The following is an 18,618-nucleotide window of genomic DNA, read 5'->3' as shown; positions in this document are numbered from 1 at the left end:
TGACTGAGGCCCAATCTGCACAAGACATTTAAAGCAGGCAACAAGGACACAACAGAGCTTAACTCTAGCACCAGCCCATGTGAAAAGAGTCTTCAGGAGTCCCAGACTTGTGGGACGGATGTCACAGATTCCTCTCTCTGAGCCGTCAATGTCCAAATCTGGTGAGCAGAGAACCAACTCAAAAAGGCACGGCTGATTTGAATATTCAGAGACTGAAATGGGACAAAGGTAAAGGTAAAGATAAAGGGACCCCTGAACATTAGATCCAGTCGTGACCGACTCTGGGGTTGCGGCACTCATCTTGCTTTATTGGCCGAGGGAGCCGGCGTACAGCTTCCAGGTCATGTGGCCAGCATGACTAAGCCGCTTCTGGCGAACCAGAGCAGCATACAGAAACACCGTTTACCTTCCCGCCGGAGCGGTACCTATTTATCTACTTGCACTTTGACGTGCTTTTGAACTGCTAGGTTGGCAGGAGCAGGGACCGAGCAATGGGAGCTCACCCCATCACGGGGATTCGAAATGCCGACCTTCTGATCAGCAAGTCCTAGACTCTGTGGTTTAACCCACAGTGCCACTCTAAAAGGCTTTATAAACCTAAACCAACCCCTTAACTATTGGCTAACAGCGACTACAGTGCTAATGAAAGTCTTGTCTTTTTTCCAAGCTGTAATGAAGAAAAATGGTTCTTGGCGTTTCTGCCGAACTATTTTAATGTTACCCTTATCTGTTCTTCATTAGCCTAGAAACAACCCTTTCAGATGCTTCTTATATCTCTGGATTCTTTTAAAGAAAAAAACAACACCCATTGTCGTCAGTCTCCTCTGAATCCTCTCCAATTTGTACAGTCTTCCTGAAATGTGGAAAACTAAATATAGTCTTACTGCAGCAAGACCATGCCTCTATTATTGTGTAACCGACTTAATAAAAGCCATCTATTTAAAGCATTGTTGGGGAGGAGGTGGCTGCGTCTTATTAAAAAATCATGTTCTGCTCATGGCCCTCTTTCAGTCATGCTACTGATCTGTCAGTTATACATTTCCCCTTTTATATTTTTCATCCTTCCTTTGGGCCTTTTCACATATTATGGCTTGCTAGTGAAAAGACGCTCTTAAAGGCATCACAACCAAACCTTGGTTACAAAGTGAGGATATACGCAATACATTTAATTTGCAAACACAAGTTTGTAAAACTCCAGTTTGTTCACACATTATTTTATTCTCTTGTTACTTGGGCTGCTTTAAATATGCATTAGTATGCATTTAGTAATGTTTTCTTTTGAAATGTTTAAGGTAGCAAAAATTGTTAACTTTGCTGCGTTTAATGTGCATTCCGTAGCTTTGTAATGTTGCATTTGGAAATCTTTGAGATGATATTTTAGTTTCCTGTTAGTTCTGTTGCTTTGAATGTATACTTTCTTCGGTAACTGTTTTATTTTGGATTGTTTTCTTTCAGTGTTTTAATGTAGCTGGTAAACCGCTTTGAGATTTTGTTCTTAAAAAATATAAAGCGGTATAGAAATGAAAAGGAAAAGAATAGTAACAATAATATTTATGTGAATCAGCCACTAAAATAAAGATGAATCTCAGTGGTCTTAAGAAATGTTAACTATATACCACATTTCTCAGAGAGTTGCTGCTTGTCTCTTGAAGCAAAAGTAGTCACAGGGCACCTTATAGACTAACAAATTATTAAGTTATTGTGGACTGCAGTCTACTTTAACAGATGTATGACCTGTTATCCTGAGTTTCAAGTATATCTACACTTGGGGTGGGGGTTGGTGGGGAAATTATTTTATTTTTTAGATTTATATACTGCAATTCATCAAAAGATCTTGGGGCGTTTCACAAGGTAATGCATTATTCATCGTGCTGCATGTGTTAATTGGCTTACCAATGTTGGTACACCTGTGTTGTCAACAGAATTGTGGGGTTTTTTTGTGAATTACCACTGTTAATAAGACACTTATCACTGCGTCTACGTTTTAGCATTTCATTTCCCTTTGACTTCGCTGTTTCCCAACTCCTCCCAATGCCAACCATGTGTACATATTTACCTGCAACTCAGGACAACAGTTGTCTGCAAAAGCTTATGACATGGCAAACATGTCAATAAACACACAAGATGTAACTGGCTGTACTTTTGAATAAATAAGGTATACTACAGTGTTTCCCAACCTTTTTTGGGCAAAGGCACACTTGTTTCATGAAAAAAATCTCGAGGCACACCACGTTATAGCCCTGTGACGTCAGCGCGCAGCGTCACGCCGGGAGGGATGCACGAAGGAGGGGGGAGGGCGAGCGGAGGCAGCGGCGAGCCCCGTTCCTCCTCATCTGCCCCTTTCCGTGCAAGGAGCGCGAACAGGTGTTAGAAGGGGGTCAAACCTGCGGGCCGGCGCCGGGGAACCTCCAAGCTTTGGGGGTGGGGGGGGGAGGAGGCAGCAAAGCGAGGCAGGAAGGAGAGAGCGGCTTGGCTGGGTGAGCTTTGGCAGGGGCAGGGAATGAGAGCCGCGAGGCGGGCGCTGCGGACGGAGGCGCTGCCCGCCGAGCTCGCAGGCAGCCAGGCAGGCAGACGGCGAGAGCCCCGCGCTGGGCAGCCTCTCCTCGCCGCCGCCGCTCCGCATCTCGCCGCCCGACTCGCCCGCCTCCCTCCGGGGACGGCGCCCCAATCGAAAATTTGACTTTTAAAAAAAAAAATCTTTCAAATTTTTTAATTTTTCCCACGGCACACCAGGCAACATCTCGTGGCACACTAGTGTGCCGCAGAACAGTGGTTGAAAAACACTGGTATACTATTCATTGTATCAAACTGTAGATTTCAACAGAAGTAGCTCATAAAGACCCAGTGGATCAGTTCATTCTCTAATCAGTTCATGCATAAGGTCCATATATGTATAAGTGTCTATTCCATCTGTGTGTTCATCGAGTCCAACAATCCACATGAAAGGTTGTTACAGTTCCACAGAATCCTTTCACAGAGTCTAAGACAAGGATTTCTGGGATATTAGCCTTGTTTCGCCATCCTGGGCCTCATCAGTAGTACAAACTCTAGGTAATGCTTTATGAGCTACTTCTGTTGAAATCTACAATTTGATACAATGAATAGTATACCTTATTTATTCAAAAGTACAGCCGGTTACATCTTGTGTGTTTATTGAATATGTTTCACGTAACCAGAGGTTTGCTGTTGTTTTGCAAATGGCAAACATGTCAGTCTTTAAGGTGCCCGCAGAACTCTTTCCCATTTACAGCACATCCACATTTAAGGAGGGCTCTGAGAGGCACAAGATGTCTGATTTCATTCAGACAAGCCGTTATGCTTCCATGAGGACGTCTCGCTGCAGCCAATAAACACAGACCAAAGCCAAGCTTTGGAATATACTGTCAGCCTTGCATTCTAAATCACGCTGTCAACCTTGCTTTTCCGGTGGAATTAAGCAACTCTGAAAACAACCACAGCTAATAACTCAGAGCCTGGATCAACCACTCAACAGTTTGCTCTTTAACTTAAAAGCAGCATGTGGCTTGGCGGTTTTCTTGCATCGGGGTGTTCTATCAAATAATACAGCCAGTTACGCTGAGAAATGGCTCTGAGAGAGCTAGGCCCAGCTTCTCTTCATCAACAGATATCAGGCCTCTGCCAATGGATGCAGGATTTCCTTCTGGGTCCAGACTCATATATTTTAGGGGTCACTGCCAGTGACCCACCCAGGGCCGTAGCTAGGGGCTGAGGTGGGCCCCCGCCAGGGGCGCAGGCAATTGGGGCGCACAAAATTGGCTAAAAATATGTTCATAAATATTGATTGTTGCCTGATAAGAAATGGTTTTAAATAGAGGGTGGATTGAATGGGTGGAGGTTGGGTTGGAGGAGAGGCGGAAAGAAGAGCTAATTTGTCTGTGGCTAGGGGGCGCAATCTGGATGGTTCTGCCAGGGGCGCAAGATCACCTAGCTACAGCTCTGGACCCACAGCACCAATGGGCACAGAAATGAACTAGAGAGAGGACTCGCCTCAAGAGGCAGAGACACGGAAGGGAAGATCTGATTGCATACCAGATAAGCGCCCAAGTCACACCACTCGGTTGTAGCAATGGAGAGCCTGCTCTGTGAGTTCGCCAGGGATGTTGCAGGCTACCAAAATCTCTGAGGAAATGCACACACCACACGTATTGGATCCCACCTGTACTCTGGTTTACATCTGACGGGAGAAGTCCACTGGTCCATACTTGGCTCTGCACCTAGAGGGTATATGCTAGGGCTGCCATTCGTACGGGTTTTCCTGGAAGCATCCAGGAATTGGGAAGGAAAATGGCATCCAGGAGTATTTTTGTGCAGAATTGTCAAGGAGGGTGATTTTTTGTTGTTGTTAAATCCTTTAAAAAATCTGAAAAAGCTCAACAACTTTGACCTAATAAAATAAAATTATAAAGGCTCACTTTTGGGAATATGGCAACCCTAGTATATGCTTCAGCTCAGAGTTTTTTTTTAAAAAAAATCAGTGTCTGGAGTTGGGAGAACTCAGACAGGTACCTTAGGACTCCATACAGTGGTACCTCGGTTTTTGAACATCTCCATTGACGAACATTTTGGTTTTCAAATGCTGTAAAGCCAGAAGTAAATGCTTCGGTTTTCGAACACGCCTCGAAAGTCAAACATGCCACGAGGCTTCTGCTGAGTGCAAGATCCTGCACCCTAACTGTTGAGTTTTCAGTTTTTGAATAATAATAATAATAATAATAATAATAATAATAATAATAATAATTTATTTATTATTTATACCCCACCCATCTGACTGGTTTCCCCAGCCACTCTGGGGGCTTCCAAAAAAATATTAAAATACAATAGTCTATGTTTGAGAACTCGAACAGTCTTCTGGAACGAATTACGTTCAAAAACTGAGGTACCACTGTACTGTGATTGGCACATCAGAAAGACAGAATCTGCCATGTGTCAATTTGGACTGTTGGTCCATTTAGCTTAGTATGGTCTACACTGACTGGCAGCAGCCCTCCAGAGGCCCATACAGGGGCAGCCCTAGCTGGAGATGCTGGGAATTGAACCTGCAACCTTCTGCACACAAAGCAGGTACTCTACCGCTGAGCTAAGGCCCTGGCCCAAAGGCAGTGGTTCTCCAGAGTCTTATGCAGGGGTCTTTCCCACCACTTATTAGTTAGTATTTTAAACGATCTCTTTCCCCATCCTCATTTCTTATGGTGTAAGGGATTGAACTTGGAACATGCAAAGCATGTGTTCTGCCACGGAGCTATGAGCTGGAACTGGAGAAGCTGGAGTTCTCTAAGAATTAGATAAAGTATGGCTGCATTGCCCAGGGAAGAGTTCAGAGGGTGCAAATCAATGTCACGCTATTACAATCATTCCATAATCAGAAGCATTTCTGCTTGCCAGATGGAATGAACTCTCCACTTTTCCTACTACGCACTGTTCTGGAAGTTCTCTTCCCCTTCCACCAAGCTGATTTGCGGGTTGTGTTAGAATCGGTGGGTAAGCCCCAGTTACACTAGCAGGACTCATTGCAGTGGCTCCTGCTAACACAACTGTTTAGTTGAATCTGGCTCCCCATGCCTGCACCATCCTTGGGGGCTTTTCTTTTTGACTTTGGATCCTTGATTCCAAGACTCTGCGGTGTGATGGCAGGCAAGAAAGCACACATTCCACATTGCAAAACACATTTCAAATGCTCATCTCAAAAACCAGCCTCTTGCAAAGCCCTGTGAGAAATGTAGATAACGGGAGAGAAAACATACTTCGGAACTGGCCTTGAGCCGCTTTGCTTTCCTGATCCTTAGCAAGCGCCACAATATGAACCGTATAGCCCTGATCGGGGATAAGGCCTTGAATAATTGCTTTGTTTGCATTGTTTTGAAGAGTGAGCTCGTTGGTTTTTCCACCTGCCGGAAAGGAAAAAGAAAGAAAGACCAGAGTTGCATTTTTAATTTAAAAACAAAAATAGCACAGAGATCCACGTTTTTGTATGTGCATGCAATGTTCCTGTTTCATAAAGGCAACATAAATCCACAGTTAAACTATATAAACATGCAAAGCTGTCTTATATCAAATCAGAATAGTCCCATTCGTTCTAGAACTTTTTTTTGTGTAACTTTCCAAGGAAAAAGGCACTGCATTCCATTACCCGCACCCCACCCAAACCCCTCCAAAATCCTAAAGTAGTTATTAAAGCCTCTTTAGATTCCAGCTTGGATATGGAGATACATAAATAAGTTGCTCTATGCATTCATATATTCTTCAACACAATACGATACTTCCTTGGCATAAGTTGGAACATACAACTTTAAATCGTGTTTCTACCTGTCTCCTCACTGGGAAATTACTCGTTAATCCTTTGCAATCATAGGCAGCAAAGTTACAGAGCCTTGAGCAATCTGGGATCCCTTTCCATAACGTGAAGCACTACAGTTGAAATGTTTACACTACAAAACAAAAGGGATGGAGTCTGTATGGCTGGATAAAAGGTAAAGGCACCCCTGACCATTAGGTCCAGTCGTGACCAGCTCTGGGGTTGCGGCGCTCATCTCGCTTTATTGGCCGAGGGAGTCGGCGTACAGCTTCCGGGTCATGTGGCCAGCATGACTAAACCGCTTCTGGCAAACCAGAGCAGCACACGGAAACGCCGTTTACCTTCCTGCTGGAGTGGTACCTATTTATCTACTTGCACTTTGACATGCTTTCAAACTGCTAGGTTGGCAGGAGCAGAGACCAAGCAACGGGAGCTCACCCCGTTGTGGGGATTCGAACCGCTGACGTTCTGGTCGGCAAGTCCTAGGCTCTGTGGTCTAACCCACAGCGCCACCCACGTCACTATGGCTGGATATAAACCCCAAATAAAAAGTGCTACTTATAGAAAACTAACATGTCAAGAAGAAACATTCCTAAGGCATCATTCAAGCATGATTGCTTGACCCACATTATGAAGCTGTACATACAGATCCTGCTTTATGAATACAATACATTTCCTGGAAGTCGTTCATTACACAACTGTTTGCATAGCAAGTTGACGAGTTCCGTTCGCATAATGAGTTGATGAGTTCCATTGATTCCTATGGGGAAATTTCTAATGCGTTCCCAACCACAGAATCTGCAGTGGTTTGGCTACAAATTCCTTGTGTTGGCATGAGTGAATTTTTGCATAGTGAACATTCGTAAAGTGGGACCAGTGTCTATTATTTTTGAGAACTCATACCTGCTGAACTTTAGAGTCATCTTGGCATGCAGCAAGAGGGTATCACTCACCACCCCTAATATCACCAAATGCAAACAGACAAGGTCTGTTTATAAGGGAGTAGGAAATGGTGGAGAAATCTGATTTGGCTACATTTAAAGTCAAATCTATCAAATGTGGACTTCCTGGAACTATATGTGAAATTTGCACTTATCCAAATTTTGCAATGCAGTATCCCAACCAAAAAAAATGTTTATAAAGATTCATGTAATGGGGAAAGAGTGGATTAAAATGATGATATTATTGAAGAATAACAAATACACACTACATTAAGGGAAACTGCTTGCAGAAATGTGTACATTAGTCAAAACTGCATACAGCCGATGTGTTTATTAGGAGAAGTTCAGACTAAAATGCTGGTGAATTTTATGAGGATTTAAAAAAAAGTAATTGCAATTTCTGCAAAATTTGAAGAACTGAAATTTGAAAGAATGAGAAAGTCAGAGAAATGAAATTGACAGGTCCTTCCATCCCTATAAGTGGGTGGCTTGCAAGCCTTCAGCTCCAGAGAAGACTTATCTGCATCCAACACCCGTCTGTTGCAGAAGATTCTGGTGGAACCAGTTCTATGGCTAGAGAGTGAGGGCTCCTTGCAGCCTCCCAAGGGTTCAAGTCTCATGAAAGAGAAAGGAACAGAGACTCTGGCATAGCTTGGATTGCAAAGAATGATAGTTTATTGAGGCATGGACATAATTCCAGAAAGGGAAGCTTAAAGTTGCCACATAGTGACTCTCAAAAACTTATTGTTATTATTTAAATGGGTGAAGGTTAAACTTTTTGGCAGCTAGGTCAAAATCTGTACAAGTCCCATATACCCTCGGAGGCAGCAGAAGCAAAGTCCCAATCTGAACACTGTGTGAGAAATGTTTGCATCGATTCATATAGCTAGCATGGCAAGAAGCTTGCGACCATATTGATGGGGTTGGTTGCAAAATGTCTGGTCCTTGGAATTGCTACATGACAATGGCATCCTAGCACCTGCAGGCTTAGTCAGCCTGCCAGACCTCCCCATTTGGTCCATGAGGCTGTCTCAGCCAAGCCACGCCTTATGTATCATCAGGTGTGAGGAAGTTAAAGGCAGGGCTTTGAGGCATCATTGATCGGTTGCACCTGGAAAGTCCAGCGCACCAAGTTCTGCAAGCCCAGACAGTCAGCTGATCACTCAGGTTTGCAAAGCACCAAGTGCAAGCACTGTCCCTTTGCCCTAACGGTTTGGTTTTATTCAGCTCTGTCTTTGCAGTTCAAAACGGCCAAACTCTTCAGAACAGAACAGGCATGTTGCAGACATAAGGCATGCTCTCACTGAACAGCCTTTAACCTAATGCAAACATTGTTTAACTAGGCGAAAGAGTAGGCTTAGAGGAATAGTCCAAATATATGTTGTTCTCCCCACAAATATACCTTTGATCACTGCATGATGCAAGTACAACTTCTTCAGTTTCTTTACAACTAGAGTTTCTGCAGCAACAGTCAGAATAATATCTCTTCAGCAAACACTATCCTCAAGGGCAAACTACAAGTTACACACAGATGTGTGCAAGGAAGCACCAACTGTTTCTGGGTTGTTTTTTAAGGGCTTGCTAAAGGCTGCAGTTCTGAGCTCAGCAGCAACAGAAGCATGATGCTGAATTTCTGCTAAATTTTAAAAGAATCCAGGGGGCATGATGTGTATAGCATGCAATTTCCCCCTCAGTTACAATAATACTGTGAGTATTGAGCCGACGGAGTCTTGCATGCTGGCATAACGGTAATTCCAACTTCAGCTGTAAACCTTTTCCAAGGCCTTTGCATGAGCAGACTGTGTGAGTGAACAAGGTACCTAGGTAGGCCTGGTTTGCAAGTCTCGCCAAGCCAAACCATGGTTACAGCTTGTGGTTAGCCTGGACAGAGTTAAACCATGAGCCCGGGGTCAGTGTGCTATCCCATACTATTCAGGGCATTTCCCTGTCACCAGGGGTGCCAATTTACCATACTTTTCCGTGTATAAGACAAGGTTTTTTTTACTCTAAAATAATGTTCACAAACGTGCCTCATCTTATAGGTAAAGGTAAAGGGACCCCTGACTGTTAGGTCCAGTCGTGACCGACTCTGGGGTTGCGGCGCTCATCTTGCTTTATTGGCCGAGGGAGATGGCGTACAGCTTCCCTAGGCTCTGTGGTTTAACCCACAGCGCCACTCGCCTTATCTTATACATGGACAGTCAATGGGGGGGGGGGACTGCTGATTGGCTGCAGCCGTGAGCAGGATTGGGTTGCTGGTGGTTAGCTGCTAGAAGAGCTGCTTTGGATTGGCTGCTGCTGCTCTAATTGGGTTGGTGATTGGTTTCTGCTGCAAGGACTGCTGTGGATTGGCTGTCGCTGCCGTGACTGGCGGCTGCTGTTCTGGGACGCGCGTGATTGTCAGCAGACAGCTTTTCTCAGTTGGATTAGCTGTACATCTCTGGGTAACCCTACCCCGAAAAAGCTCAACAGCTCTAAGCCATCTCCCCCCGTTTTCTTAAAATTGAGTTCCCCAAAATAGGGGGCATCTTATACATGGGGGAGTTGTATACAAAATAGGGGGCGTCTTATACACAGAAAAGTACAGTAAATAAAATATAGGGCAGGGGGATTATGCCCTTCATAACTGATCACATGACAGGGCTCACCCTCACTATTTGAATGGCAATGTCCATCAACTTTGAGGGGGCCCAGCCCCTTCATATATCTTATTGGGGGGAGGAGTTTGGATTTGATATCCCGCTTTATCACTACCCGAAGGAGTCTCAAAGTGGCTAACATTCTCCTTTCCCTTCCTCCCCCACAACAAACACTCTGTGAGGTGAGTGAGGCTGAGAGACTTCAGAGAAGTGTGACTAGCCCAAGGTCACCCGGCAGCTGCATGTGGAGGAGCAGGGAATCGAACCTGGTTCACCAGATTACGAGTCCACTGCGAAGGGACCCCAGCCCCTAGGAGTGGACTCCGATGCCTGTTGTTTTCCTTAGAGCAAAGCATCCGACAGGAAGTGGGGAAAGAGCGGCTTTGTTGTTGCTGCCAAGACAATAGCGTAGAATGAAAGAACAATGCCTCAGCAATGCCAAGTGTAGAACCAGCCTAGGCTTTTAGCTCAGTGACTTGTAAAAATAAATAAATGGGTCTGGGCTGGGCTGCTGTTGTCCCATCTTCAATGGACAAATCGCTCATCAGGTTCTTTGGAGCTCAGCTTGCAAACTGCCAATACAGGGGAAAGGTAGCATTTCATCCCCCCCCCTTACCTGCATTTGGCGTGACGAGGAGTCTATATCCATCAATCTGCCCTTTAGGGGCTTTCCATGAAATCTGAACACTGTCATGAGCAACAACAGTGTATCTTAATCTCGACGGCGGGGCCACTGGAAGGGAAGCAAAAATATAAGCACTGAAGGACTTATCGCACTTTGTTTAAAACTTGAGATTACAGCACATACAGACATTCAAATTAAACAAGAGACGACACAATTTTCAGACAAGACAAAGGATGTGGGTTATCAGGAGAGTCCCGTGATGAGCGTCTATTAGTTTGTAAAACGACGTTGAAATACGTCAAGGTGAATTATCAGTTCCCAAAGACATAAGCTACACAGTAAATGTAAAAAAAGCACTATTGTCCCCACAGGGAAAGACAAAGAAACGTTGGGGTTAGAGGTTAAAACATCCTAGTTTAGCAAGCAAAGTCAATGCGCAAACTTTATTTTGGTGTGTATTATCTGTTCTTTGTTATGTTATAGTGCAGGGAACATTCTAGTGGGCTCTTTCTAGCTTTCGGGGGTCTCCTGGAAGGTAGGGAAGTGGAGATTGCTCAAGGTCCTATTGTGAAAGACTTGGGAGGGCATGAATTTTGAGTATGTTGTAGAGTGCATGCAGGGGAAAGGAGAATTGTAATTTTCAAAGGGTGGTAGGTGGACCAAGTTAACAACATGGAATACACTGATTTGCTGGAGCTCCCGAGCCTACCAGCAATTAAGAGTGCTAGAAATCCCTTAGTTTTAGGCAGAATGTCACTTAGAATAGGTCTACTCTGTAACCGCTTTGCAAATGACTAAATTTTTAACAAAATAAACATAAATCTGCCCAACTGACATGGCTTCCTACTGATGGACCCTACAAATTTAGTCCTCTGAAATTCTGTTCCAAAGAATTTCCAGACTGTTTAAAATTGCCGGAATTCCCATGAGAGGTGTGGAAAAGCCATAGCAGTTAATTTATTTGACGTGGCTGTGTAGGCGATCCTGTATGCCGGTATGTTACAATGTTTTAAAAAGACGTTCCACAGTGCACATACCACCCCACTCCCCTCCAAATACATGTATTCCTGATATCAGAATCACAGATCTGCCTGTAGCCAAGCGCTGCACAATTTGCAATCCACTCAATCAAACCAGGAGCTTAACAAGCTCTGGTTGGGTCTGCTTGAGGCTGTAGAGACAGGAGGTTGTCAGAGATCTAGAAAGCCATCATACGCAGCTGGTGAGCTGGGTTTGGCAGGGGAGACAAGTTGTGCAGACTTGCCTTAGAGCTCAAAATAACTAGCAAGGCACAAGCCTTGCAAATTGCCTGGAGTGCGATGGCATACAAGCAACTCTCCTTCTCCACCCAGTACCACGCCTTCCTCTGCTAAACATGGCAAACCTCCAAGCAATCCCACCTTCACCCTATGCCTGCCTCACTCATCCTTGCCAAACCAAAAGCTCCAATTTCCTAACCCTGCAATATCCTCAAGCTTTCCACTGCAATGTCCTATTGCTCCTTCCCATCTCAGCCATTCAACTTGGTGAGGTTGCTGCATCGTCAGAAAAAGGAATGGGAACCCGTTGTGCTTGAAATGGTATTAAAAGGCTTCTTCTGGTGTGTGGTCCGTGTACATCCATGCATGAACTGATCAGGAGCTGCAAAAGTCTCACATAAGGGCACCTTTTGGGCTTCCTTCTCTGTGCCTGGACATCCCAGCAGTTCAGAGCAACTTCACATAATTGATTCCTTCCAGTAGCACCTTAAAGACCAACTGAGTTAGTTCTTGGTATGAGCTTTCGTGTGCATGCACACTTCTTCAGATCTTCAGATACACACCTGTGTATCTGAAGAAGTGTGCATGCACACGAAAGCTCATACCAAGAACTAACTCAGTTGGTCTTTAAGGTGCTACTGGAAGGAATTTTTTTATTTTCACATAATTGATGTATGTGTTAACTTTTTTAAAATAATGAAGCTGAGCCCCAAAGCAAACCAGAAAAGTAGCATGTACACACACACACACACACACACACACACACACACACGGCATACATAAATCCTACCATTAAAACCTCAGGCCAGTTTAATGCCCAACCGCACTTCCCCCAGTTTATCTGAGAAGTGACTGGTCTTGTATATAGCCTCAAAAGGAATTTAATATACATGACAGCAACTGAGCGATTCAGGCAAGCAGAGACAAGCAACTTGAGCTGGATAAATGGAGTCAGAGAGAGGAATTACAGAGAATAGGCCAGCTTTGTCACATCTCAGTTAGATGTGCTCCCAGCAACCAAGCTACATGACCAGCAGAATCACATCTGAGATAGCTTTTCCGAGCTCTGCCACTCCAGACATATTTGAACTGCCTTTAGTGTGACATGGTGCTCTCTTGCTCTCACACACGCACGGACAATGAAACATGCAATCCCTTTTCTGTAGTCTGAGTGGTACAGTTTAGAAAGAGTTGCACTATGTGATTCTGTCGATGAGGGTGAAAATGCCCTAATAATGGGGTCTTACTATCACCACAGGGACACGGGTGGCGCTGTGAGTTAAACCACAGAGCCTAGGACTTGCCGATCAGAAGGTCAGCGGTTCAAATCCCCGCGACGGGGTGAGCTCCCGTTGCTTGGTCCCTGCTCCTGCCAACCTAGCAGTTGAAAGCACGTCGAAGTGCAAGTAGATAAATAGGTACTGCTCCGGCGGGAAGGTAAACGCCATTTCCGTGTGCTGCTCTGGTTCGCCAGAGTCATGCTGGCCACATGACCCAAAAGCTGCACGCCGGCTCCCTCAGCCAATAAAGCGAGATGAGCACCGCAACCCCAGAGTCGGCCACGACTGGACCTAATGGTCAGGGGTCCCTTTACCTTTACTATCACCACCCCAAGCCTTTGGGTAAGCCATACCTATGTATTTAAATACAAACAAACAAGACTGAGTACCTGAGCAATCCATGCTTATTCAGAATCTGGTGGAACAATGGTGGAACTGCCCATAAAAAGGGGGAGGGAGACAAGGATCCAAAACCAACAGCACTTGAGCTCTCAACTAGATGCTAGGGGCAACCTCACCAAGCAATTGAGACAAAACTTTTTAATGATTTGTTTGTGCGGAGGTTAGACAACTTTGCATCTGGTGGAAGTGTCAGGGTGCAACTCAGCTTGCGTTGCAGGCTGATGTACCTGCGTGAGAAAGGGTAGGTAGAAAGAGGAACCAGTTTGCTTCCTCGAGTGTCCTGAGCTGATCTCGCTTCACTGTTAGACTGATGCTGAAGTCACTTCCTGCTTTGCTACACTTCCTGTTTCTTCTTCAAGTGTCAGGGTGCAACTCAGGATACTTCCAACAGTACATTTCCTATCACTTTCCTTGTTATAAAAATACCAATGCAATGCTACAACCTGAACTTGCTACAAAATGTGATTAGATCCTACAGCAAAATAGCAACAGGAGCCCCCAAGTTGGAGCGGGGGGCGGAGCGGAGATCACTTCTTAAGACCTGCCATTTGCATTTCAAAGGAAGCTCACAGTCCTGAGGTTGCTCAGGCTTTTTGTGGCAATTTACATAAAACAGGCATGACCAACAGGTAGAGCGTGATCTACCGGTAGATCACTGGACGTCTGCAGTAGATTGCTGGTAGATTATTGGTTCCCCCCAAAGAAGCTGAACAACTGCGGCTCCCCTAAAACAAGCTCAACATTTTTCCTCCTCCCTGAAAAAAACTCAACAACTTTGACCCGAACCCCCCCCCAAAATGGGCCTTCCTCCTTCCTAAAAAAAATCTCAACAACTTTGACCTGAACCCCCAGATCGCTGCCAGTTTTTAACTGTGAGAGTAGATCACAGTCTCTTGAGAGTTGGCCACCCCGACATAAAAAATATGTACATTAATTGGATTAACACAAGTACAGTGGTACCTCGGGTTAAGAACTTAATTCGTTCCGGAGGTCCGTTCTTAACCTGAAACTGTTCTTAACCTGAAGCACCACTTTAGCTAATGGGGCCTCCTGCTGCCGCTGTGCCACTACTGCGCGATTTCTGTTCTCATCCTGAAGCAAAGTTCTAAACCCAAGGTACTATTTCTGGGTTAGCAGAGTCTGTAACCTGAAGCGTCTGTAACCTGAAGTGTATGTAACCCGAGGTACCACTGTAACACATCTAGTATGCTGCCACACTTACACACTGGCTTGACAAGAGCTGACAGCGTCATCAATTTGCACTCATTGGGGCAATGACCTGACCCTTCCTTACCAATAAATCCACCTTTCAAATCTGCAGTGCCAAAGACTGAGGAATTGGCCCTCTCTTGGGTGACCAAGAGTTCAGAGGGGGGTTGTGCTATGCTCAGTTGATCAGGGTCATGCTATGATTCTAGTGATCAGCAGTGGCACAAATCATTATATAGCATGCTGATGACTGGTGGTTGCTGCTAAAAGGAAGGGTCCTTCCACTTGGCCGTTGCAAAATCTTGGGTTGTGCAGAGGTTGGTAGTGGCAGCCTCTGGAATCGGAACAAGATGGTCTGTCCAAATCAATTCATATCAGTATCTGTGAGATTAAAAGGATGCCTGACCTTCTCTGGAATGTGCTCATGGCTCTGCATTTTGGTCATGCTTAAAAGATGCTCACCACACCCACAAATATCCATCAACTGCAAGGACCAACAGACAACCTTGGGCCAAGAGGGGAACACACCAACCACCTCCACAGATCTTTGAAAATTTGGACCTCTTTTGGGGCAGGGGTGAGGGAATGGAAGGAGAGGCGAAATATAACAACAATGAGCTACCATAAGGGACCTCCTGGAAATTTAGTGTATCAGATTCATATTGAAGTAACTGCAGGTTTCTCTGACACATTGTAGAAAACTCAGCTGTCTGCTGTTACAAAAGGCAACACTGAATTCATTTTCAAAGTGTGAGACTCTCAATCTCAGGGCTGCGAAGTTTCCTGCATTGCAGAGGGTTGGACTAGATGATTCAGGATCTCCAAGGAGAGGGTGAACCAGAGAAGAATGAACCGAGAGATATGACTAGCACCAAGAGAGGTTCATTAAAATATGGAATTACATTGATTAATTAATTCACTTTGTCCCTCTTAAGCAAGGGGGAGCACAGACCCCCCCAGCCTGTTGATCATCTGACATCATAAATAGGTCAGCTGATTGACAGGTGGGCCATCTCACCCACCTGCCAAAGTTGACCCATTGGGGAGGAAGAGATAGTAACCAGGGAAGCAGGACTGAGCAGGGCTGAGCTCTCTGTTCATCAGCTGGAGAGCAGAGTTTTCAATCCTGCTCTCTGCAGGGGTCTGAGCAGGATTTAACCCTCCCTGGAAGCTGGGAGGTTAAATTCTGTTGCTTTGGATGCACACAGCAGTTTCCTGTGGGTAACTGGCCAGCTCAGCCAAGGGAGAATTGAACTGTGCCCATCAGCTGACAGCACCCACCCATTAGTGTGACACTAGCTGCTTGACAGGTGGATGTGACTTTTGGAGAAATGGCCTTGCAGGCCAAATTGACCCGTAAAAATTGGAGGTTCATCACTCCTGCTATTAAGCGTAAGCCTACTGAGAAGCAGACATTTCAATGGGCCTTGGCTTACTCTCAAGTAAAATTGGTATAGAATTACAGCCTAAATAAACCTTTGGAGCAAGCACACAAAAATGTTTGATGCTTTATTATGTTTGATGTAATCTGTAAACCACCCAGAGTGGCTGGGGAAACCCAGCCAGATGGGCGGGGTATAAATAAAATAGATTGTTGTTGTTGTTGTTGTTGTTGTTGTTGTTGTTGTTATTATTATTATTATTATTTCAGGGTGTTTCCTCACCCTCCACAGAAAAGAAAGAACGACAATGGCAAAAGCATACAATTGTTGCATTTGCCAGGTAAAACAGTATAGGGGGGGGGGAGAGACCTCTCAAATTAAGTAGAAGCAAGGAGACTTGTCTGGATATAAATTAAGAGACCTTGCACTTGCTGGCCAGGCGCAGTCTTGTAATTAATCACGCCTGGCAGCCATAGGCAACAATGAATTGAATTCACTTCTTCCTGAAGAATTCATGTATCTGAAGAAGTGTGCATGCACACGAAAGCTCATACCAAGAACTAACTTAGTTGGTCTTTAAGGTGCTACTGGAAGGAATTTTTTTATTTTGACTATGGCAGACCAACACGGCTACCTATCTGTAACTTGAATTCACTTGTTCTCTTCTTCCACCTCCATCCCTTTTTTCCTTTTGTGCTGTGTCTTTTTAGATAGTAAGCCCAAGGGCAGGGACTGTGTTGTTTTCACTGATAAGGAAGCTTCTCTGGAACGTTCTGGCTAAGAGCGGGATACAGATACTTTGAATGAATGAATGAATGAATGAATGAATGAATGCAGGGGCACGAGATGCTAAGCCATTGAAGGAGTGGGGTGTGTGTGAAAGGATGCAGTGGTCTGTCCCTCCTCTGTGGCCAGTATAGGAACCAGGTGGGCTGCCAGAGGGCGAAAGTCCCCTTCCTTTTCACCCATTATAGAAAGTCAAAGGCTACTGTGGGAGGGGTGTAGCTCTCCATCTGACAGCCTCCAGCAGGCTAGCAAAATGCTTTCAGCTAGTAACTTTTCTAGGCTCCTTTACAAAGCAGCCTTAACTGATTTCATTTAGATTCCCACCCCCCTGGCAAGTGAGCATAATTCGGCCACATACTTAAAGCACCACGGCACCACTTTAAGCAGCCATGGCTTCCCCCAAAGAATCCTGGGAATTGTAGTTCATTGAGATTGCGGAGAATTGTTAGGAGACCCCTATTCCTCTCACAAAACTGCAATTTCCAGAGTGGTTTGAAAACATATCTATCTTTGCAGGGAAATCTGGGGATTGCAGCTCTGTGAGGGGGGAAACAGATGACTCCTAACAACTCTCAGTATCTGTAACAAACTACAGTTCCCAGAATTCTTTGAGAGAAGACATGACTGTTACTGCTTTAAATGCAGAGGGCCGATGGGGCATCAGTCATGTATTTGGCTGAACAAGACTAGTTTTCACTGACCTGGTGCCACCATACGCCAGTTCTGTTGTTTAGCATTTTTGCTAATGAACCGGGGTTTTTTTTCAATCTCTTTTTTTAAAAAAAATTATTTAATTTTCCAAATTTTGAAATTTACAAACAATCATCAAACAACCAAAATAAAAAGAGAATTCCACAAATTCCCATGGACTTCCCTCCTCCCCTTTGTGGATCCTTATATTAACCTTTTTCCTCCTGCGTCTTCTCTATTAATCCAATTCTATTAAATCTCCATTACAACCATAGCCACAAGCGTCATTCCAATCCTACTAATAATTTTAATGGTTTGCAATTATTTTAAGATAAATTATATCTTTTCCCCATTCCTTATTTTTTAAAAATGATCTTCCTGATTCCTAATTCTTCCGGTCATTTTTGCCATTTCGGCATAGTCCAGGCATAGGCAAACTCGGATCTCCAGATGTTACTACAACTCCCATCATCCCTAGCTAACAGAACCAGTGGTCAGGGATGATGGGAGTTGTAGTCCCAAAACATCTGGAGGGTCGAGTTTGCCTAAGCCTGGCATAAAGGTAAAGGTAACGGCACCCTTGACCATTAGGTCCAGTCGTGGACGACTCTGGGGTTGCACGCTCATCTCGCTCTATAGGCCGAGGGAGGTGGGACATGTGGCTAGCATGACTAAGCCGCTTCTGGCGAACCAGAGCAGTGCACAGAAACGCCGTTTACCTTCCGCTGGAGCAGTACCTAGTTATCTATATGGGTGGCGTGCTTTCAAACTGCTAGGTTGGCAGGAGCAGGGACCGAACAATGGGAGCTCACCCCATCGTGGGGATTCAAACCGCCGACCTTCTGGTCGGCAAGACCTAGGCTCCGTGGTTTAGACCATAGCGCCACCCGCATCCCTAGGCCTGGCATAGTCCATCAGTTTAATTTACATTCTTCTCTGGTAGGGACGGTGTCTTCTTTCCATCTCGATCTTTGTGTTTTAAATGGGCAATGCGCATGCCATCTTAGATCGAATAACAGCCGTTTCTTTCATAGGACTATATATGTACCGTATGTATGTAAATGTACAACGCAACTACCGGTATATACGCAC

At 44.9% G+C, this 18,618-nt stretch overlaps 1 protein-coding gene across 5 annotated transcripts in view; it reads right to left on the bottom strand.

The window, feature by feature from the left end:
- Window positions 1-18,618, bottom strand: part of COL14A1 (collagen type XIV alpha 1 chain) — a 147,309-nt gene that overhangs the window by 118,186 nt on the left and 10,505 nt on the right. For 4 of the 5 annotated variants that reach the window (XM_082235396.1, XM_082235397.1, XM_082235394.1 and 1 more), the window contains exons 3-4: window positions 10,510-10,626; window positions 5,763-5,906 (exon numbers count right to left, since the gene is read on the bottom strand). The exons of the other annotated variant lie outside the window; for it this stretch is intronic. In XM_082235396.1, coding sequence (XP_082091522.1) covers window positions 5,763-5,906; window positions 10,510-10,626 — 261 coding nt within the window. The remainder of the gene's footprint in view (window positions 1-5,762; window positions 5,907-10,509; window positions 10,627-18,618) is intronic. 5 annotated transcript variants of the gene reach the window in all.

The sequence above is a fragment of the Podarcis vaucheri genome (assembly GCF_965113315.1).
Source record: "Podarcis vaucheri genome assembly, chromosome: 8".
Classification (NCBI taxonomy): Eukaryota; Metazoa; Chordata; class Lepidosauria; order Squamata; family Lacertidae; genus Podarcis; species Podarcis vaucheri.
The sequence above is the reverse complement of the archived record's forward strand: the minus strand, read 5'-3'. Positions and strand labels throughout refer to the sequence as shown.